The sequence below is a fragment of the Dipodomys merriami genome, unplaced genomic scaffold (genome assembly GCF_024711535.1).
Source record: "Dipodomys merriami isolate MVZ:Mamm:240054 unplaced genomic scaffold, mDipMer1.0.p SCAF_33, whole genome shotgun sequence".
Taxonomy (NCBI): Eukaryota; Metazoa; Chordata; class Mammalia; order Rodentia; family Heteromyidae; genus Dipodomys; species Dipodomys merriami.
In genome coordinates, this window is record NW_027204826.1 from 3,220,408 (window position 1) to 3,239,233 (window position 18,826).

General features: G+C 57.8%; 2 protein-coding genes across 3 annotated transcripts; one reads left to right on the forward strand and one right to left on the reverse strand.

The window, feature by feature from the left end:
• Positions 1-238: 238 nt before the first annotated feature.
• Positions 239-9,110, forward strand: Ulk3 (unc-51 like kinase 3). 2 transcript variants are annotated; one of them, XM_070042873.1, is made up of 16 exons: positions 239-424; positions 1,482-1,622; positions 2,191-2,311; positions 3,062-3,166; positions 4,086-4,229; positions 4,387-4,469; positions 5,114-5,269; positions 5,388-5,493; positions 6,120-6,160; positions 6,362-6,464; positions 6,559-6,623; positions 6,705-6,783; positions 6,872-6,912; positions 7,026-7,073; positions 7,184-7,250; positions 7,343-9,110. In XM_070042873.1, exons 1-16 carry the CDS (start codon positions 323-325, stop codon positions 7,357-7,359), a joined length of 1,419 nt encoding a protein of 472 aa, XP_069898974.1. In that variant the 5' UTR covers positions 239-322; the 3' UTR covers positions 7,360-9,110. The 2 variants fall into 2 exon arrangements, with proteins under 2 accessions (XP_069898974.1, XP_069898975.1); XM_070042874.1 differs by having other exon boundaries at positions 1,485-1,622.
• Positions 9,111-14,002: 4,892 nt separating this feature from the next.
• Cplx3 (complexin 3) lies at positions 14,003-18,660 on the reverse strand. The gene is made up of 3 exons (XM_070042694.1): positions 18,319-18,660; positions 16,978-17,065; positions 14,003-15,692 (listed from the first exon to the last, which is right to left on the reverse strand). Exons 1-3 carry the CDS (start codon positions 18,480-18,482, stop codon positions 15,468-15,470), a joined length of 477 nt encoding a protein of 158 aa, XP_069898795.1. The 5' UTR covers positions 18,483-18,660; the 3' UTR covers positions 14,003-15,467.
• Positions 18,661-18,826: the final 166 nt, after the last annotated feature.

The following is an 18,826-nucleotide window of genomic DNA, read 5'->3' on the forward strand; positions in this document are numbered from 1 at the left end:
ACCCCGCGGGGTTCCCAAGCCGTCCTGGGGGGGGGGGCCTAGCGGCCGGGGGCGGGGCTTCGCGGCAGGAGTAAGGGCCCAGACGCCAGACCTAGATCTAGGGGCGGGGCTTCGCGGCACGAGGAGGGGCTCGGGGGCGGGGCTTCGGTATGAGGAGGGGCCCGGGGCGGGGCTTAGTGGACTAGGGGCGGGGCCCTGCTGCGCTTCCGGCGGGCGGGGCCGGCCGCGTGGAGCCCAGCCCCCTAGACGCACGCAGGGATCGTCGCGCCCGGGCCGGAACCGGCGCTGGAAACCCGGAAGGCCGCGGGCGGGCGGGCGAGTGATGGCGGGTCCCGGTTGGGGTCCCCCGCGGCTGGACGGCTTCATCCTCACCGAGCGCCTGGGCAGTGGCACGTACGCCACGGTGTACAAAGCCTACGCCAAGGTGAGCGTGGGCGGGCCGTCCCGGAGGGACGCGGGACAGCGGCCCCGAGCCCCCGTGGGGCGCGACGCCAAGGGCGGGCGGGCGGGACTGCGCGCGCACGCGCACACAGGCACGCGCCGCGGGCGGGCCGGGACTGCGCGCCCGCGCACACAGGCACGCGCGCACGTAGGCACGCGCCGCGGGCGGGCCGGGACACCGCGCGCGCGCACACAGGCACGCGCGCACACAGGCACGCGCGCACACAGGCACGCGCCGCGGGCGGGCCGGGACTGCGCATGCGCGCACACAGGCACGCGCGCACACAGGCACGCGCCGCGGGCGGGCCGGGACACCGCGCGCGCGCACACAGGCACGCGCGCACACAGGCACGCGCCACGGGCGGGCCGGGACACAGCGCGCACACAGGCACGCGCACACAGGCAAGCGCCGCGGGCGGGCCGGGGCTGCGCATGCGCACACACAGGCACGCGCGCACACAGGCACGCGCGCACACAGGCACGCGCGCACACAGGCACGCGCGCACACAGGCACGCGCGCACACAGGCACGCGCGCACACAGGCACGCGCGCACACAGGCACGCGCGCACACAGGCACGCGCGCACACAGGCACGCGCCGCGGGCGGGCCGGGGCTGCGCATGCGCGCACACAGGCACGCGCGCACACAGGCACGCGCGCACACAGGCACGCGCGCACACAGGCACGCGCCGCGGGCGGGCCGGAGTCCGCAGGCCGGGCCGCGAAGCGGGAGTGGTGGACTCTACATCAGTGGCAGTGACCGGCCACGGCTGGGCCCGCTCTGCAGCGCAGGGTCACGGCTGCGTCGCTGGGGGTCGGAGAGCACCGGGTCGGGCTAGGCAGCCGCAATGGGTCCGGAATCCAGATCCAGGTTCCAGATACTTCCCTGGCCCGGACTGAGTGAGGCTGACCTGGAGGGTGGAGAGCTGAGCGTGGTTAGGCCCAGGTTGAGGGGCGGGAGCAGAGGGGCCGGAGCCCCTGCAGCCAGCTGCGGCCCTGGCCGCCCTCAACTGCAGAGCCCCGAATCTCCTGTCCCCTAGAAGGACACTCGCGAAGTGGTTGCCATTAAGTGTGTGGCGAAGAAAAGTCTAAACAAGGCCTCAGTGGAAAACCTCCTAACCGAGATCCAGATCCTTAAGGACATCCGACACCCCCACATCGTGCAGCTGAAAGACTTCCAGGTACAACCTGGGCTGGGACTCTCCGGAAGGGGGCAGACGGCAGGGCGCAGGGACCCACGCCTGTCATCCTGGCTACCCAGGAGGCTGAGATCCGAGGATCACAGTTTGAAGTCAGTGCTTGAGAAAGTTCTTATCTCCAATTAGCCATTGAAAAGCTGAACGTGGAGCTGTGGCTCAAGCGCTCTTAGAGCACTAGCCTTGAATGAAAAAGCTTAGGGACAGCACCTGGGCCCTGAGTTCAGGCTTCAGTACTGGCACAGAAAGGAAGCAGAGGCCAGGTGCTGGTGCTCACACCTGTAATTCTAGCTAGCGGGAGGCTGAGATCAGAGCATGACGGTTCAAAGCCAGCCTGGGCAAGAAAGGCTGTGAGATTTTTACCTCCACTTAACCACCAGAAAACCGGAAGTGGCGCTGTGGTCCAAGTGGTAGAGCGCTTGCCTTGAGCTGAAGAGCTGAGGGACAGCGCCCAGGCCCAGAGTTCAAGCCCATGATAGGGGAAAAAAAAACCGGGGATGGGGGGCTGGAGAAAGAAAAGAAACTGTCTTCTGATCTCTACCTCTAACCACAGTGGGACAGTGACAACATCTACCTCATCATGGAGTTCTGTGCTGGAGGTGACCTGTCTCGCTTCATCCATACTCGCAGGATTCTGCCTGAGAAGGTGGCCCGAGTCTTCATGCAGCAGTTGGGTAAAAAGCCTCAGATCCAAACTTGAGATCCTTACTGTATTCCCTGGTCTTTACCCATGCTAGGCTTTGCAGTTGTCCACTGCCAGGCTTAATTCTGAAAGCCTCTCCTTTGTTTCCCATCTTCCTAGGTGTAGGATACTGTGAAAGATGGACAAGCCTCCATCTTCAGGGTTGAACATTCCAGGGCAGGGTGGAACCCAAGTGTGTTAGCAAGGAAAAGCATATGGTTCCAAAAGGCTCTAGCTGTTCAGGCTTCTGGGGGAGGAGGGACTTGTGAAGCGCTCGGAGCCAGCCCAGAGAGCGTTTTTGGAGGCAGCAAACTCTTAGAAGTGTAAAGAGCCAGGTGCTGGTGGCTCACAACTGTCATTCTACCTACTCGGGAGGCTAAGATCTGAGGATCGAGGTTCAGAGCCAGCTTGTGCAGGAAAGTTTGTGAGACTCTTCTCTCTGATTCACCAGCAAAAATTTGGGAATGGAGCTAGAGCTATGGTTCAAGAGATAAGAGTGCCGTCCTTGAGCAAAAAAAAAAAAAAAGCCAAATGAGAGTTCAGAGCCCTAAGTTCCAGCCCAGTACCAACACTTCCTCCCCCCGGCCTCCCCACCTAAAAAAGAACTGGCAAGAGTTTGATGCTTCTATGCAGATCAGCCAGGCCCTGCAGGGGGTTGTAAGGCTTTGTGGGGCGGATTGTCTGGGAGAGGCAGGTGGAAAGCGCTCCTCTGACCTGTCTGTCTGTCTGTCTTCTTCTCCAGCCAGTGCCCTGCAGTTTCTGCATGAGAGGAACATCTCTCACCTGGATCTGAAGCCACAGAACATTCTGCTGAGTTCTCTGGAAAAGCCCCACCTGAAACTGGCAGGTTTGAGTCTGGAGCAGCCCGGGCAAGGGTTTAGGGTAGCAGAGCAACATTTGTCCTCTGCTTGGTTCTCAGGAAGGCCACCTCTGAGTAAAACATCAGAAAGCGACCAGCAGACATCCAGGGCCAGGCCCATCTCCAGAAGCCTGCACTTTTCTCAGGCTGCCCACCCCGGCAGTGGTGTACGCAGAGCTGGGGTTCAGGAGGCTGAGATCTGAGGATGGTGGTTTGAAGCCAGCTCTGCCAGAAAAGTCTGTGAGACTATCATCTCCAATGAACCAGCAAAATGCTAAAGTGGTGGGGTGGCTCAAGTGGTAGAGCGCCAGCTTGAGCGAAAAAGCCAAGCAAGAATTAGAACCCTGAGTTCAAGCCCCAGCACCAGGGGGAAAAAAAAAAAAGAATGGATTTGAGGCTGGAGGCCAACAAACATTGCATGACCTAAGTTTGATGTAGGGGAGAACAGAAAGGGCTGGTACAGCCTCCAGATAGCCCTCCCTGTACAAAGGTGCCCGAGGGGCTTTGCAGAAGGGAGATACAGGAGAGTGTTATGGCTCACACCTGTAATCCCAGCTTCTCAGGAGGCTGAGTTCTGAGGATCACACTTTGCCGCCATCCCAGGCTGGAAACTCTGTACTGACACTTCTCTCCAGTTAACTTAGCAAAAAGCCAAAAGTGGAGCTGTGGCTCAGGTGGTAGAACACCAGCCTTGAGCTAGCTAAGGGCTAGCACCCAGGCCTTGAGTTCAAGTCTACACACAGACACACAGACACACACACACACACAGAGTGCTGCAGGCAGGTGAGCGTGTGCTGGGGAACACGATGGTCAGTGTGAGTTGGGTTGGAACCACCCTGCGGCTGGAGCAGATGAGGAGCGGGAGCCGCTGGGATCTGAGCCCTGCCTCCCGGTCTTCCGTCCGCAGACTTCGGCTTTGCACAGCACATGTCCCCGTGGGATGAGAAGCACGTGCTCCGGGGCTCCCCCCTCTACATGGCTCCCGAGATGGTGTGTCGGCGGCACTACGACGCCCGCGTGGACCTCTGGTCTGTGGGGGTCATCCTGTATGGTGAGACCTCGGTCCCCTGCTCCCCACCACCGTGGACCCTCGGGCCAGGCCTGAGCGCCAGGATCCCTGCTCTGGGGGGCCCTAGGGCCTAGGGCCTCCTGAGGGGTGGGCCAGGCTCTGCCCACACCCCCAGCCTCGCCTCTGCCTCCCTCCGCAGAAGCCCTCTTCGGGCAGCCCCCGTTTGCCTCCAGGTCCTTCTCAGAGCTGGAGGAGAAGATCCGTAGTAACCGGGTTATCGAGGTGAGCCCCTCAGGGCCTTGCTGACAGCTGGTGGGGACCCCTGTCTGCACAGATTCCTGTGCACCCCACGCTGCCTTCCTGTCAGTGGGCCCTGCTCCAGAGCCTACCTACATCTGGAAGGTTCTGGCTCATTCCAGGGACTCTCAAGTTAGCCATGGCAGGCAGCAAAGGGCCTGCTTTGCAGACTGCTGTGTCGGCCTTGGTCTAGGAGACCACAGCAGACCACAACAGCTCACGCCTGTCATCCCGGCTACTCAGGAGTCTGAGATCTGAGGATCACAGTTCAAAGCCAGCCCAGGCAGGAAAGTCAGTGAGACTCTTATCTCCAGTGAACCACCACAAAAGCCAGAAGTGGAGCTGTGGTTCAAGTGGTAGGGCGCTAGCCTTGAGCACAAGATTTCTGGGACAGCGCCCAGATCCTGAGTTCAAATCCCAGAACCAGCACACACACAGACAAGAAGGCCACAGCAGAATCGGGCCATTTTCTCCGGGGAAGGAGGCCTCGCGGTCAGCCCCTTGACCACGCGTTCTTCCCCCGTGGTCCGAGTCTCTGCCTGTCAGATATGTCCCTGTGGGTCCCAACAGGCCCCTGGCTTGGGGCGCAGGAGCCCCGGGTGACCTGCCCCGCCTCACCCCTCCTGCAGCTCCCCCTGCGGCCCCCGCTCTCCCCAGAATGCCGAGACCTACTGACGAGACTCCTGGTGCGGGACCCCAGCCACCGCATCTCCTTCCAGGACTTCTTCGCCCACCCGTGGGTGGACCTGGAGCACATGCCCAGCGGGGAGAGCCTGGCCCGGGCGGTGAGCCGGCATGGAGGGTGTGGGGTCCCCTCCACCCCTTCCGGTGGGGAACAGGGCCTGGGCCACCGAGGCCCGGGGTGGGCCGAGGGGCTGATGGCGGTGGTCCTGACTGCCCCAGACAGCGCTGGTGGTCCAGGCCGTGAAGAAGGACCAGGAGGGGGACGCTGCGGCTGCCCTCTCCCTCTACTGCAAGGCTCTGGACTTCTTTGTGCCTGCCCTGCACTGTGAGTGCCCCGCCCCGCCCCAGGCCCCGCAGCCCTGGGTTCAGAGTGGGGGTGTCAGCTCTAGCTTCAGTGATGGGCCCCACAGTTCCCCATCTAGAGTCTTACAAGAGAGCCTGGCAGCTGTGGCTCACGCCTGTCATCCTGAACTCTGGGCCGGGGCGCTGTCCCTCGGCTCTTCAGCTTCAAAGCAAGCACTCTCCCACTTGAGCCACAGCGCCACTTCCGGCTTTTTCTGCTTATGTGGTGCTGAGGAATCGAACCCAGGGCCTCATGCATGCAAGGCAGGCGCTCTACCACTGAGCCACCTTCCCAGCCCCAAGGCCCGCCATTCTTAACCAGCCTGAGCAGACAAATTCAAGAGATTCTCATGTCCAGTTAACACCAGAAAGCCGGAAGTAGAGCTGAAGCTCCAGTGATAGAGCGCCATCCTTGAGCTAAAGACCCAGGGACAGTGCCCAGCCCCTGAGTGCAAGCCCCAGGCCTGGCACCAAAAACAAAAGCAAACCTTACAGGGGACAAGGTAGAGGATCCACGTGGAGCTGGGGTGTTTTTGCGGGGAGGATTCTGGAGGGTTTTGTGTAAGGCAGAGGCTCTCCCCCCCCCCAGACTGAACCCCTTTCCTGCAGATGAAGTGGATGCCCAGCGGAAGGAAATGATTAAGGCAAAGGTGGGTGAGGTCGTTGGGGTGGGGGGAGAGGGCCCAGGGGTCCCAAGCCTCGGGGGGTGATGACCGCCAAGGGACATCACTGCTGATGTGGAGGTGGAGGTGGGGGTGGGGGTGGGGGGGGAGTGGGGTGGGGAGGGGGGTGGGGGGGAGGGTGGGGGGGGTGCCGCCGGGCGGCTGGGGCTTCCCTCTGCCCCTCCACAGGTGGGACAGTACGTGTCACGCGCCGAGGAGCTCAAAGCTGTGGTCACCTCCTCCAACCAGGCCCTGCTGGGCCAGGGGGCCTCGGGCCGAGACCTGCTCAGAGGTAAGTACCCCCCGCGGCCCCTGGCTGACCATCCGCCCCCCCCCCCCAGTCCAAGGGGATCTCCCTCACCCCGCACCTCTGCCCCTCACCCCAGAGATGGCCCGGGACAAGCCACGCCTCCTAGCCGCCCTGGACGTCGCCTCAGCGGCCATGGCCAAGGTGTGTCCTGGTGGGTGGGGCGGAGGGCAGGGAGCCCCCCCCCCCCCAGGACTGGCGTGACCCGTGACTACGTGGCTGCAGGAGGAGGAAGCTGGCGGGGAGCAGGACGCCCTGGATCTGTACCAGCAGAGCCTCGGGGAGCTGCTGCTACTGCTGGCGGGTGAGGCCCCAGCACCCCCGCCCCCCAATACCCTCGTGCCCCCAGGCTGCTGGCCGCCCTGCCCTCACCGCCTGCTCTCTCTTTCCAGGGGAGCCCGCGGGCCGGAGGCGGGAGCTGCTGCACGCTGAGGTGCCCAGGGCTGGGAATGGGGGGCCTAGGGGTGCTGCGGCCTTGGAAGGCTTCGTGGAGGAGGGAGCCATTGGGATGGGCACGCGGGTCTCACGGGCCTGTCTTCCCTGCAGGTCCAGAGCCTCATGGCTCGAGCGGAGTACCTGAAGGAGCGGGTTAAGGTGGGCGTGGTGGGAACGGCCCGGGGGGGGGGGGGCAGGGGGTCCTCTTCATCTGCGTGGTGCATGCTGGGTCCCGGGCCTGGCCTCGACCGTCTCAACCCATCCTGCAGATGAAGGACTCTCCATGGGGAACGGACAGCCTGGACCGAGAGGGCCTGTCGGAATCAGTTCGCAGCTGTGAGTTTGGCCCCGGCCGCCATGACGGGGGGGGGGGTGGCTTTGGCCACTCTTGCCAAAGTCCTGAGTGTCCCATGTCCCCCTTCCTACAGCGTGCACCCTACAGTGACCCCAGAGGGGCATTGGACAGAGCAAAGGGACACACTGAGCCAGGCCGATGCCAGAGTGGCACGCGTCCCTGGGGAGCTTCCCGGATGGACACTGGCAGACCCCTCCGTCAGGAGCTACGCCTCCCCGAACCCCGCCCGCCCCATGGGTCTGTGCAGTGGGAGCACTACGGCCCACACTCGGGGAGGAGTTTCTTTTTCCTTCCCCCCTCCCTTTTTTGTGTATATGTGTGTGTATATGTGTGTGTTGGTCCTGGGGCTTGAACTGGACTTGGCACTGCCTAGTAGTTTTTAGGACTGGTGCTCTACCACTTGAGCCACACCTCTGCTGCTTTTTCGTGGTTAGAGAGAGAAGGGTCTCATGGACTTTTCTGCCCAATCTGGCTTTACAACTCCATCCTCAGTTTGGAGTAGCTGGGATTACAGGTGTGCACCACCGTGCCTGGATAAAGGGGCGTTTCTTTGCTGAGACGTGAGGAAGTCTGAGCCGTCTCAAGGCATCAAGTTCCCTGTGGATTTAAGAAGTTGGGGGTCTGAACAGGACACTTCTGCACCCTGAGCCCCTCTTCCAGCTCACTGGAGGGGGCGCCCGAGACCCTTCAGGACTGTCCACTCCACCGTGCGCGCTCAGCCCCACAGAGCGCTCTGGGCTTTGGGGTCACCGCCTGCTGCCACGTGGCGCTTCAGGACAATCCTTCAAGTATGAGCGCCATCGCCTTTGTGAGCCTCTGTCCCCGTACAGGGTAGAGGTCTTTGATCTTCATCCTCCTTCTCTAGCCCTCTGCAGGGACTGGCCGCAGAATGAGCCCCGTGCTGGGCTTCGGGCCTGTCGAGGCCTGGTTCTCCCACCTCTGAGTGGGGTCCACACCACGCACAGACGAGTTTTACCCAGAGGAGATTGGACCCATCTTTAGTTAATTCGATGGTATTGTTTTGGCCTTTCTGGAGGACTTGAACTCAAAGCCTTATACCTGTGCTCTACCGTGTGAGCCACATCTCCACTTCCAGTTGGGTTTTTGGGTGTTTGTTTTTTTTTTCTGGTTAATTGGAGATAAGAATCTCTCAGATATATCTGCTTGGATTGGCTTTGAACTGTGATCCTCAGATCTCAGCCTCCTGAGTAGCCAGGATGACAGATACCGGTGTTGATGGTTTCTTTTTTAACAATCACAGTGTTGGGGCTGGGAAGGTGGCTCAGTGGTAGAGCGTTTGCCTTGCATATATGAGGCCCTGGGTTTGATTCCTTAGCACCACATAAGCAGAAAAAGCTGGAAAATGGTGCTATGGCTCAAGTGGGAGAGCACTAACCTTGAGCTGAAGAGCCAAGGGACAGTGCTCAGGCCCAGGCCCCACAACCGACCCCCCCCCCCAAAAAAAAAAAATCACAGTGTTGGCTGGCATTGGTGGCTCACGCCTGTAATCCCAGTTACTCAGGAGGCTGAGATCTAGGGATTGCAATTTGAAGCCAGCCTGTGCAGAAGAGACTGTATCTCCAGTCAACCAACAAAAACCATGGCTCAAAAAGGTGTGGTTCAAGTGGTAGAGCGCTAACCTTGAGCAGGAAAGCTCAGGGACAGCACCTAGGCCCTGAGTTCAAGCCCCAGGACTGGCCAAAAACAACAACAACAAAAACCCACCACAGTGTTGGTGATCCCTAGCTGCCCCCGCTGCCGGTTTTGGCAGCGGCTCCTCTGCGGGAGGCTGCGCTAGACAATGCAGCCCCTCATCGTCTCTATTAAATTATTTTTTGGTACTTGTATATCTCTTTCTTGCCCTTGGAAAAACAGACCTGGCCCTGCTTGCCGGTTGGGTGAGATAGAGAGAGGGCTAAAGCATAGAAATCCAGCTGGAGGGGCTGGGAAGGTGGCTCAGTGGTAGAGTGTTTGCCTAGCATGCATGAAGCCCTGGGTTCCATTCCTCAGTACCTCAGACACAGAAAAAGCCAGAAGTAGAGCTGTGGCTCAAGTGGTAAGAATGCTTGCCTTGAGCCAAAGAAGCTCAGGGACAGTGCCTAAGCCCTGAGTTCAAGCCCCAGGACTGACAAAAAAAGAGAAAGAAAATGCAGGTGGAACCCAGGAAGGTAGCATCGAGAGGATGGCAAGCAACCTCTTGCCCTCAGCCCCCAGAGGTCTAGCAGTGTCCAGCCAAGCCTAGGGGGTCAGGAAGCCATGGGAGCCCAGCAGGGCCCCTTCCCTCTGCTCCCCAGCCAGGTGCCTCAGCCCCCTTCCCTTCCCTCCATTGTGCTTGGATTGGGGAAAAGACATGCCTGTCATCCTAGCTGCTCAGGAGGCTGAGACTGAGGATCGTAGTTCAAAGCCAGTCAGAGCAGGAAAATCTGAGATCCTTACCTCCAACTAACCACTGAAAAATCCAAAAGTAGAGCTGTGGCTAGTGCGCTAGCCTCGATCAAGAAAGCACAGGGACTACTCACTCACAGACCCTGAGTTCGAGCCTCAGGACCAGCATAGAAAACAAGCTTGATTTATACAGGAGATCAGCTCAAATGCTTTTGTCTCCGGAGGTGACGCCCACCATCCTTTTCCCCCATGGCCATGTACACAGCTTTGAACTCTTGGGATACACACACAGAGAGACGGAAAGCCATACGCAAGCTCCCGGGTACTGACAGATGCCCAGCTAAGCTGTACACTGGCCAGGCTGGAGGCAGGGCAGCCTCAGGTCAGCGGGATGGAGGACGGCCTGGGCTGAGCATCAGCTGCGTCGGGAGGCCCTGCCAGCAGCTTGGCTGGGCAAATGAACATGCCCAGATGTCCCAGGCCCTCCAGTGTCTGAGGAGACACCATCTGGCTGTAGCAAAGGCAGAAGCTGTGACGCCAAACCCAAAGCCACCCGCCCCAGCGCCTCCCCGGACACCAGATGGCCACTGGGAAGTCACTTGCTCTCGGTACCCCTTCCCAGTGGGGCTCAGGCCTGAGCTCTGTGGGCGGGGGGACACAGAAGAAGGGCCTGGGGACTCCTCGGATGGGGCCCGCGGGTGCTGAACTCTGAACTGGGAACGGTGGAGCCAGAGCACTTGATGGAAACAGGCCAGCCATCGTGGTCTCCCCTGTGGAAGATGGAATTCTCACTTCCCTCTGTGTGTGTGTGTGTGCGCGTGCGCGTGCGTGCATGTGTGTGTGTATGCGTGCGTGCGTGTGTGTGTGTGCGTGTGTGTGTGCGCGCTCTGTGTGTTTAAGGCTAGCATTCTGTCACTTGAACCACAGATTTCACTAATGGGCTTTTTGCTGGTTCATTGGGGATGAGAGTCTCACGGACTTACTGCCGTGGCTGGCTTTGAACCATGATCCTCAGATCTCAGTCTCCTGAGTAGCTAGGATGACAGGCGTGAGCCACCAGCTGCCTGGCAAGAGTGGCTTTCTTTATGGCCTTCTCCCCACAGGTGGACCTGTCACACAGCTTAGAGTTATCTAGAATTACAGTGGACACAAGATGGGAAGAGAGCCAATGGGTATCAGGCCTCAGGGCCTAGGAGGTGGGGCCAGCGCAGCAGAGGGCTCCTGATTGGCCAGCTTGGCCCCCAGGGGAATGCAGGGCAGGTGTAGGATGAGGCAGAGGGGTGGGGGTGAGGACACAGGACATGGTGGATGGAGGACCCCACATGGCAGGCTGATGGAGAAAAGGCCACCGCAGTCTGCCCTCTTCCCCCTTCTCTACCTAAGCCCCCAAACCGGCTCCTTCTTGCTGAGCACCTGTGAGTCAACTTGTCATCATAGCTACTCAGGAGGCTGAGATCTGACAATCATAGTTCAAAGCCAGCCCGGGTAGGAAAGTCCTTGAGACTCTTTATCTCCAATGAACCACCCAAAAACCGGAAGTGGTGCTGTGGCTCAGGTGGTAGAGCGCTTGCCTTGAGCTGAAGAGCTCAGCATCAGCGCCCAGGCCCAGAGTTCAAGCCCCACGACAGACAAAAAAAAAAAAAAAAAAGCTCAGAGGAAATGCCCAGGCCTTGAATTCACACCCCAGGACAGACACAAAAAGTAAAATCAAATCACACACACAAAATAACCAAAACAATGGACTCCTTCCTTAGGGCTGTTTACACCCCATTTCTGGATCCTGTAGCCAGCCAGAGCCTCTTGGGGTTCCCCAGTGTGGAGGCTCAGTCCCCTCCCCCTTCCTGACCCCAGGTGCCAAGCAGCCCGGCGTTGACAGGGTTCAGTGAGTGCCCAGCCTGCCCTCCTCCCCCTCGGAAGCACTGAGGGGGAAGGTGCTGTCCAGTTCCATTAGGCAGAAGGCCGCTGGAGGGCAGAGGCTGATGCGGCCCCGCCACCGGCGCCCCGCTGCCCCTACCCCCAGCTCCAGCTCTGGGAAGGTCAGGACAGGCCTGGGGCAGTGGCCCTGCCAGGCCGTCCCCACAGACCCACCAGGAGCAGCTTGGAACCCAGGAGAGAGGTGACAGCCCCCCAACCCGGAGTCTGAGTCCCTGCCCACCAGCAGCCTCAGCCCTGTGCTCGCTGTCTGTGACCTGCCCCCAGGACACCCACTGCATTCCTCTGTGTGTGTGTGTGTGTGTGTGTGTGTGTGTGTGTGTGTGTGTGTGTGTGTGTGTGTGTGTGTGTGTGTGTACAGAGGCATGAACTCAGGGCCTGGGTGCTATCTCAGCTTTTTTATTCAAGACTCTACCACTTGAACCACCCCTCCATTTCCAGCTTTTTTCTTCCTTTTTTCTTTTTTTTTTTTTTGGTCGGTCATGGGGCTTGAACTCTGGGCCTGGACACTGTCCCTCAGCTCTTCAGCTCAAGGCAAGTGCTCTACCACTGGAGCCACAGTGCCACTTATGGTTTTCTGGTGGTTTTTTTGGAGATAAGAGTCTTATGTACTTTCCTGCCTGGGCTGGCTTTGGACTGTGATCTTCAGATCTCAGTCTCCTGAAAAGTTAGGATTACACCAGCTTTTTTTTTTTTTTTTAATTGAAGATGAGTCTCTCAGATTTATTGACCTGACTGACTTCAAATGACGATCCTCAAATCTCAGCTTTCTGAGTTGCTAGAATTACAGGTGTGAGCCACTGGCTCCCTTTTTTTTGGGGGGGAGGGGTGTTGGTTGTGGGGCCTGAACACTGTCCCTGAGCTCTTCAGCTACTAGTTCTCCACCACTTGAGCCATAATGCCATTTCTGATTTTCTGGTGGTTCATTAGAAATAAGAGTCTCATGGACTTTCCTGCCCAGGCTAGCTTTGAACCGCAATCCTCAGATCTCAGCCTCCTCAGTAGCTAAGATTACGGATGTGAATCATTGGTGCCTGGCTTTACTAAAGAGCTTTGTTGTTGTTGGTTGTGGAGCCTGAACTCTGGGCCTGGGCGCTGTTCCCCAGCTCTTCAACTCAAGGCTAGCGCTCTACCATTTGAACCACAGCTCCACTTCTGGCTTTTTCTGCTTATGTGGTGCTGAGGGATTGAACCCAGGGCCTCATGCATGCGAGGCAAGCGCTCTACCACTGAGCCACCTTCCCAGCCCTAAAGAGCTTTTAAAAAATATAAATAAAAAGGGGCCAGGCTTGAGTTAGTGGCTCAAGTGGTAGAGCACACACCTTGAGCTGAAGAGCTGAGGGACAGCGCCCAGGCCCTGAGTTCAAGCCCCACAAATGGAAAACAAAAATTCTACTGAGGCACAAACTCATCTGAAGACCAGGACGAACTTCCTACCTCAGCCCCGGTACTAGGCAACTCCTTTCCAAGGCAGCCCAGCAGGGGGTGCTCACCCCGCCCTTCCTTGCTTATTTACAGGATGGGTACCAGTTATGGATGGACCCTATGGCCTTCCATGTACAGGTAGCTCAATGGCACAGCACTTGCCCAGCATGCACCAGACTGTGGATACTGCCAGAAAGAAAGAAGAGAGGGGAAAACAACAACAAACATGAACACCCTTTGAAACTTGTGCTGTTGCTATTGATTATCATTCTGGCGCTCAGAAACTTTTTTTTTTTGGCCAGTCCTTGGGCTTGAACTCAAGGCCTGGGCACTGTCACTTAACTTTATCATCCAAGGCTGGTGCTCTCCCACTTGAGCCACATCACTACCAGCTTTTTGCTGATTAATTGGAGAGGAAAGACTTGGAATTTCCTGCCCAAGTTGGTGTCAAATCACAATCCTCAGATCTCAGCCTCCTGAGTAGCTGGGATGACAGGCGTGAGCCACTAGCGCCCAGCTTGAAGTCACACATCTTATAAGGGCTGAGCTTTGCAAAGGACCCTTCCTCTCTCAGGGATGGATGTTTCCTTCCACTATGAAGCTAGAAGCGAGGAGTTAGAGGACTCTCTCACAAGGGTAGGTTTGGAATGGGGGCTGGTGAACTCCAAGACTCAAGATCAATGATGAGCTGGGCGCTGGTGGCTCACGCCTGTAATCCTAGCTACTCAGGAGGCTGAGATCTGAGGATCGTGGTTCAAAGCCAGCCTGAGCAAAAAAAGCTGTGAAACTCTTATCTCCAATAAACCACCAGAAGACTGGAAGTGGAGCTGTGGCTCAAGTGGTAGAGCGCTAGCCTGGAGCTGAAGAGCTGAGGGGCATTGCCCAGGCCCAGAGTTCAAGCCCCATGATGGACAAAAAAAAAAAAGAAAAAGAAAAAAAAGAAAGAAAAGATCAATGATGACAAATAGGAAGCCATCCATGTCATCTGGAATCTTTATTTGTTAGGAGAGGAGATTCGTGCTATGGAATCCAGAGAGAGAGAGAGAGAGAGTTCTACAGGAACAGAACAGAAACTGACGAGGCCCTGGGCCCAGAGAAGGCCGGGAGCCTCCTGGCTGCTCTGCAGTGCCAGCTTCCTCGCTGGCCTTCTGCTCAAATCCCAGAGCCCACCGCGGCAGCTGCTACCCTGCCTGGAAGGGCATGGGCTTGGCTCCAAGATGCCCAGAGGGATAGAACTTTAGAAATCAATTTATTCCCGTGCGTGCCTGCGTACACACTCTGTGTGTGTGTGTGTGTGTGTGTGTGTGTGTGTACATACTAGGGCTTGAACTCAGGACCTGGGTACTGTCACTTAGCTTTTAGCTTTATCCACAGCTCCCTTTCTGACATTTTGGTGTTTAAACAGACATAAGAATCCCTTGGATTTCTCTGCCTGAGCTGGCTTTGAACCTCAATCCTCAGATCTCAGCCTCTTGAGTAACTAGGATGACAGGCGTGAACCACCGGCACCCAGCTAGTTTGGTCCCCTTTTACAGATGGTAAAATGAAGACCAGGGGCTGGGTGTGTGGCTCAGTGGTAGAGTGCTTGCCTGGCATGCTTGAAGCCCTAGGTTCAATTCCTCAGTACCACATACACAGAAAAAGCCAGAAGTGGCGCTGTGGCTCGGGTGGTAGAGTGCTAGCCTAGAGCAGAAGAAGGTCAGGGACAGTGCCCAGGCCCTGAGTTCAAGCCCCAGGACTGGCAATAAATAAATAAATAAATATATAAATAAATAAAATAAAGCCTAGAAAGAGCTATGGCTTTCTTTTCTTTTGCTTTTTCTTTCTTTTTCTTTTCCTTTTCTTGCCAGTCCTGGGGCTTGAACTCGGAGTCTGGGCTCTGTCCCTGAGCTGCTTTTGCTCAAGGCTAGCACTCTATCACTTGAGCCACAGCCCCATTTCTGGCTTTTTCTGTGTATGTGGTACTGAGGAATGGAACCCAGGGCTTCATGCATGCTAGGCAAGCACTCTACCACTGAGCCACACACACAGCCCAAGAGCTGGGGCTCTCAAGAGACAGGAACTCAGACCTCTTGTCTTCCTAAAGCCTCATGTTGGGATGCCGGGGTGTTGGGGTGTCTGGGCATTGGGGTCTGGAGGGACGCAGGCACCCTGAGGACACAGCTGTGTGCGTCAGGATGTGTGTGTGTGTGCATGGCCCTTGGTGAGCCCCCCTCTCCTCAGGCTGAGTAAAAATTGGGGTTCTGGGGGGCCGAAGGAGCACTACCAACTTTTCCCAGTGGAGAGGGGAAAGGCAGAAGGCAGGTTTACTTGGAGCATGGATGAAAGGGGTTTGAGGTTAGAGGAAAGGGAAGCAAAGCCCCAGTGGGGGTCTTGGGCCCTTGGACAGCTGTGAGCCCACAGCCCTTGGGTGGGCTTGGCCGTCTGCACACGCCACAGGTGACCGCAGGACGCGGTCACATGACGCGGCATCTCTCAGCGGACTGCTTCAGGTCCCCCAGCGTGCTCTGAGCCTTGTCCTTGAGTGAGCCCAGGTCCAGGCCCGGGAGGCTGGCCAGCTGCCCAAGCACCGAGGCCTTCTCCTCCTCCTCCTCCGTGTCCTCCTCGATCATCTTGGCCAGTTCCCGGGGCAGCTCCACGTCCCCACCGGCCATCTGGATCTGATTCTCATCTGTCTCGTTCTGTAGGAAGAAAGGTGGGGGGGGAGGTGGAATGCTGTGAGGAGCCCAGGGCTGGGGGAGGGGCAAAGAAAAAAGCCAGGACTGGGGTTCTAGACACCCTGCTTTGTGTGACAGTTGTGGGCTTGAACTCAGGGCCCGGGCGCTATCCCAGAGCTTTTTCACTCAAGGCTGGTGCTCTACCACTTGAGCCACAGCTCTACTTTGAGCTTTTTGCAAAGATCCCAGGTGTGAATCATTAGTGCCCAACCCTCCCTCCCTTCCTCCCTCCCTCCCTCCTTCCCTCCCTCCTTCCCTCTCTCCCTTCCTTCCTTCCTTCCTTCCTTCCTTCCTTCCCTCCCTCCCTCCCTCCCTCCCTTCCTTCCTTCCTTCCTTCCTTCCTTCCTTCCTTCCTTCCTTCCTTCCTTCCTTCCTTCTTTCCTTCCCTCTTTCTTTCCTTCCCTTCCTCTCTCTTTCTCTCTTTCTCTTCTTTCTCCAATCCTGGGATTTGAACTCAGGGCCTGGACTTTCCTGTCTGGACTGGGCTGGTTTCAAATCTCCATCCTCAGATCTCAGCCTCCCGAGTAGCTGGGATAACAGGCGTGCACCATGAGCTCCCAGACTCCCTATCATTTGCTACATTTTTTCCCCCTAGTGCTAGGGCTTGGGCACTGTCCTTGAGCTTCTTTTGCTCAAGGCTAGCACTCTACCACTAAGCCACTTTCCCAGCACCGTTTGTTACATTTCCTGCAAAGAAGACATGGTGACTACAACTAGGAAACAGGATCTAGATTTGAACTCATGTCCCCTTCCTGACACAAAGGTTCACATCTCCAAGTGGAGATCACGAAGTTGAGGCTTGAGGCCTGCTCAGGCAAAAACAAGCTATCAAAACCCATCTTCAGCCGGGTGTCAGTGGCTCACGCCTGTAACCCTAGCTACTCAGGAGGCTGGGATCTAAGGATCTCCATTCAAAGCCAGCCCAGGCAGGAAAGTCCGTGAGACTCTTGCTTTCAATTAACCACCAGAAAATTGGAAATGGTGCTGTGGCTCAAGTGGTAGAGCATGCACCTTGAGCTGAAGAGCTGAGGGACAGTGCCCAGGCCTTGAGTTCAAGCCCCACGACCGGCATTCACACACACACACACACACACACACACACACACACACACACACACACACACACACACACACACACGGAAGTGGAGGTAGGAAGGATTATCTCAGGGCTGAGGACTGCAGTGTCTGCCCCCTGCCCGGTCAGGGCCAGAGTCCAGCTCAGGATGCTGATCCTCCGGCCAGGCCCTACCTTAGGTAGCCGGTACTTGTCACGAAAGTGACTCCGCAGCGTGGCCCTCTCGGCCTTCCTCTGGGTGAACTGTGCATCCCGCTCCATCCTGCAGGGGGAGGGGGGAGAGGAGCGGAGTCTTCAATGCGGGGAGCCAGGGTGAGGTGAGGGGGGCGCAGCGGGATTCCCACCAGCCTGGGAAAGTTGGGCACTCCAACCATTTGCTGTCTCTCCTCATCCCTACACTGGACAGAGCCAACCAGGAAGGGGTGCCACTGAGTCTCTGCAGACCCTAATGTGCACTCCCTGTGGACTTCCATTCAGATCTTTCCCTCCACACCCCTTGGGTGGAGGAAGATGTTGAGGGCCGACTGGTGCTCCAAGCACAACCTTGAGCAAGTCCCTCTTTCTCTCTTGTAAAATTAGGCTGAAATAAACAGCACCAGTGGCTCACGCCTGTCATCCCAGCTACCCAGGAGGCTGAGATCTGAGGATCACGGTATGAAACCAACCTGGGGGAAGGAAAAGTCTGTGAGACTCTTATTGATCTCCAATGAACTAGTAAAAAGTCCAAAGTGGAGGTGTGGCTCAAGTGGGAGAGCACCAGTCTTGAACAAACAAACAAACAAAGCTAAAGGAGAGCACCCGAGCCCCGAGTTCAAGCCCCAGTACTGGCACAAGAAAGAGAAAAGTGGAAGAGCAGTTGGTAATGTTTCAGGATGTGTTATGGGCTGGCTGCTGTGACTCGATGATTTTATGCACCCCAAGTCACTTAGCCTTCATTCCTATGCTAATTATGACACCCCCCATTTTCCAGAAGAGGAAAGGAGGCAAGGAGGAAAGAGAAGGAACTTCTAAGTTATTCCGCGGGTAGAGAAAGCAAAGCCAAGATCTTTGGGAACCCAGGCAGCCTGGCCGGAGTCCAGAGTCTCCGCTCCAGCTACCTAGGGCCAGAACCAATGCCTACAAGTGGGGCTCAGTGCCTGTGCGCCCCCAACTCAGGATCTGAGCCCCCCCTCTTGTTTATTTATTTGTTTGTTTGTCTGGAAACACAGGCTTCCTTGCTGGAAGCCAGGGGCAGGCAGTGGAGACTCGATCGGATTAAAAGATTACCCAGGGAAGCGAGTGCGCCCCTCCCCCCCACCCCCTCTGAGAATCAAAGCGGGGGGGGGGGTCCTGGGGGTGTGAGATGGGGTACCTGGGAACATCATAGAGGCTTGGACCCCCGTCCCAGCCTCTTGTCAAGTTTAGGAAGAAAGGGGAGAGGGGCTTGGATGGAGGTTTAGCCCTCCAGAGGTTTAGGTGGCTTGGGGTGCTGGGAGGTGGGGGGTGTCTCTGGAGCCAGGGGGACCCCCCACTTACTTTTCTTCCACTAGTTGCTTCTGATACTCCTCGTATTCCTCCCGGCTCATGCCCTGTGCTTCGGCCGCCGACTTCTCCCCGTCTCCCTTCTCCTCACCGCCCCCCAGGCTCCCGGTGAGATTCTTCAGCTGGCCGCCCACCATCGTCTTCACCATGAACGCCATGGTCCCGGGCAGCCTCTGCGGCCGGCGTCTCTGTCACCACCCTGGCAATCGGCTTCAGCACCGGGGCCCCTGGACAGCTCCGGCAGCCAGCCCGGGCTCTGCGCTGCACCTCCTTCCCCACGCTCCCCCCACGGGGGGCGGGGGGCCCGCACGGGGCTGGCGAGGCCGGACCACGTGCCCAGCCTCACCCCCGCCTCCTTCAACGCCCAGCCCGGCTGGCCACGGCTGACAGCCCGCCCGCCCAGGGGGGGCTGCTTCCTAGAGAAAGAAGGGGGGTCGCCTCCATACACACAGCCCGGACCCCTGCTCCCTCCCCAATTTCAACTTTCTCTCCAGGATTTCAG

Bases quoted from the DNA above. Each gene is read 5' to 3' on its own strand.
- Ulk3 (XM_070042873.1), top strand. From the start codon at position 323: ATGGCGGGTCCCGGTTGGGGTCCCCCGCGGCTGGACGGCTTCATCCTC. The intron at 4,470-5,113 runs GTGAGCCCCTCA...CCCCTCCTGCAG, and splicing joins GTAGTAACCGGGTTATCGAG to CTCCCCCTGCGGCCCCCGCT. The intron at 7,074-7,183 runs GTGGGCGTGGTG...CCCATCCTGCAG, and splicing joins ACCTGAAGGAGCGGGTTAAG to ATGAAGGACTCTCCATGGGG.
- Cplx3 (XM_070042694.1), bottom strand. From the start codon at position 18,482: ATGGCGTTCATGGTGAAGACGATGGTGGGCGGCCAGCTGAAGAATCTC. The intron at 17,066-18,318 runs GTAAGTGGGGGG...CTCCCCCTGCAG, and splicing joins AAGCAACTAGTGGAAGAAAA to GATGGAGCGGGATGCACAGT. The intron at 15,693-16,977 runs GTAGGGCCTGGC...TTCTTCCTACAG, and splicing joins ACAAGTACCGGCTACCTAAG to AACGAGACAGATGAGAATCA.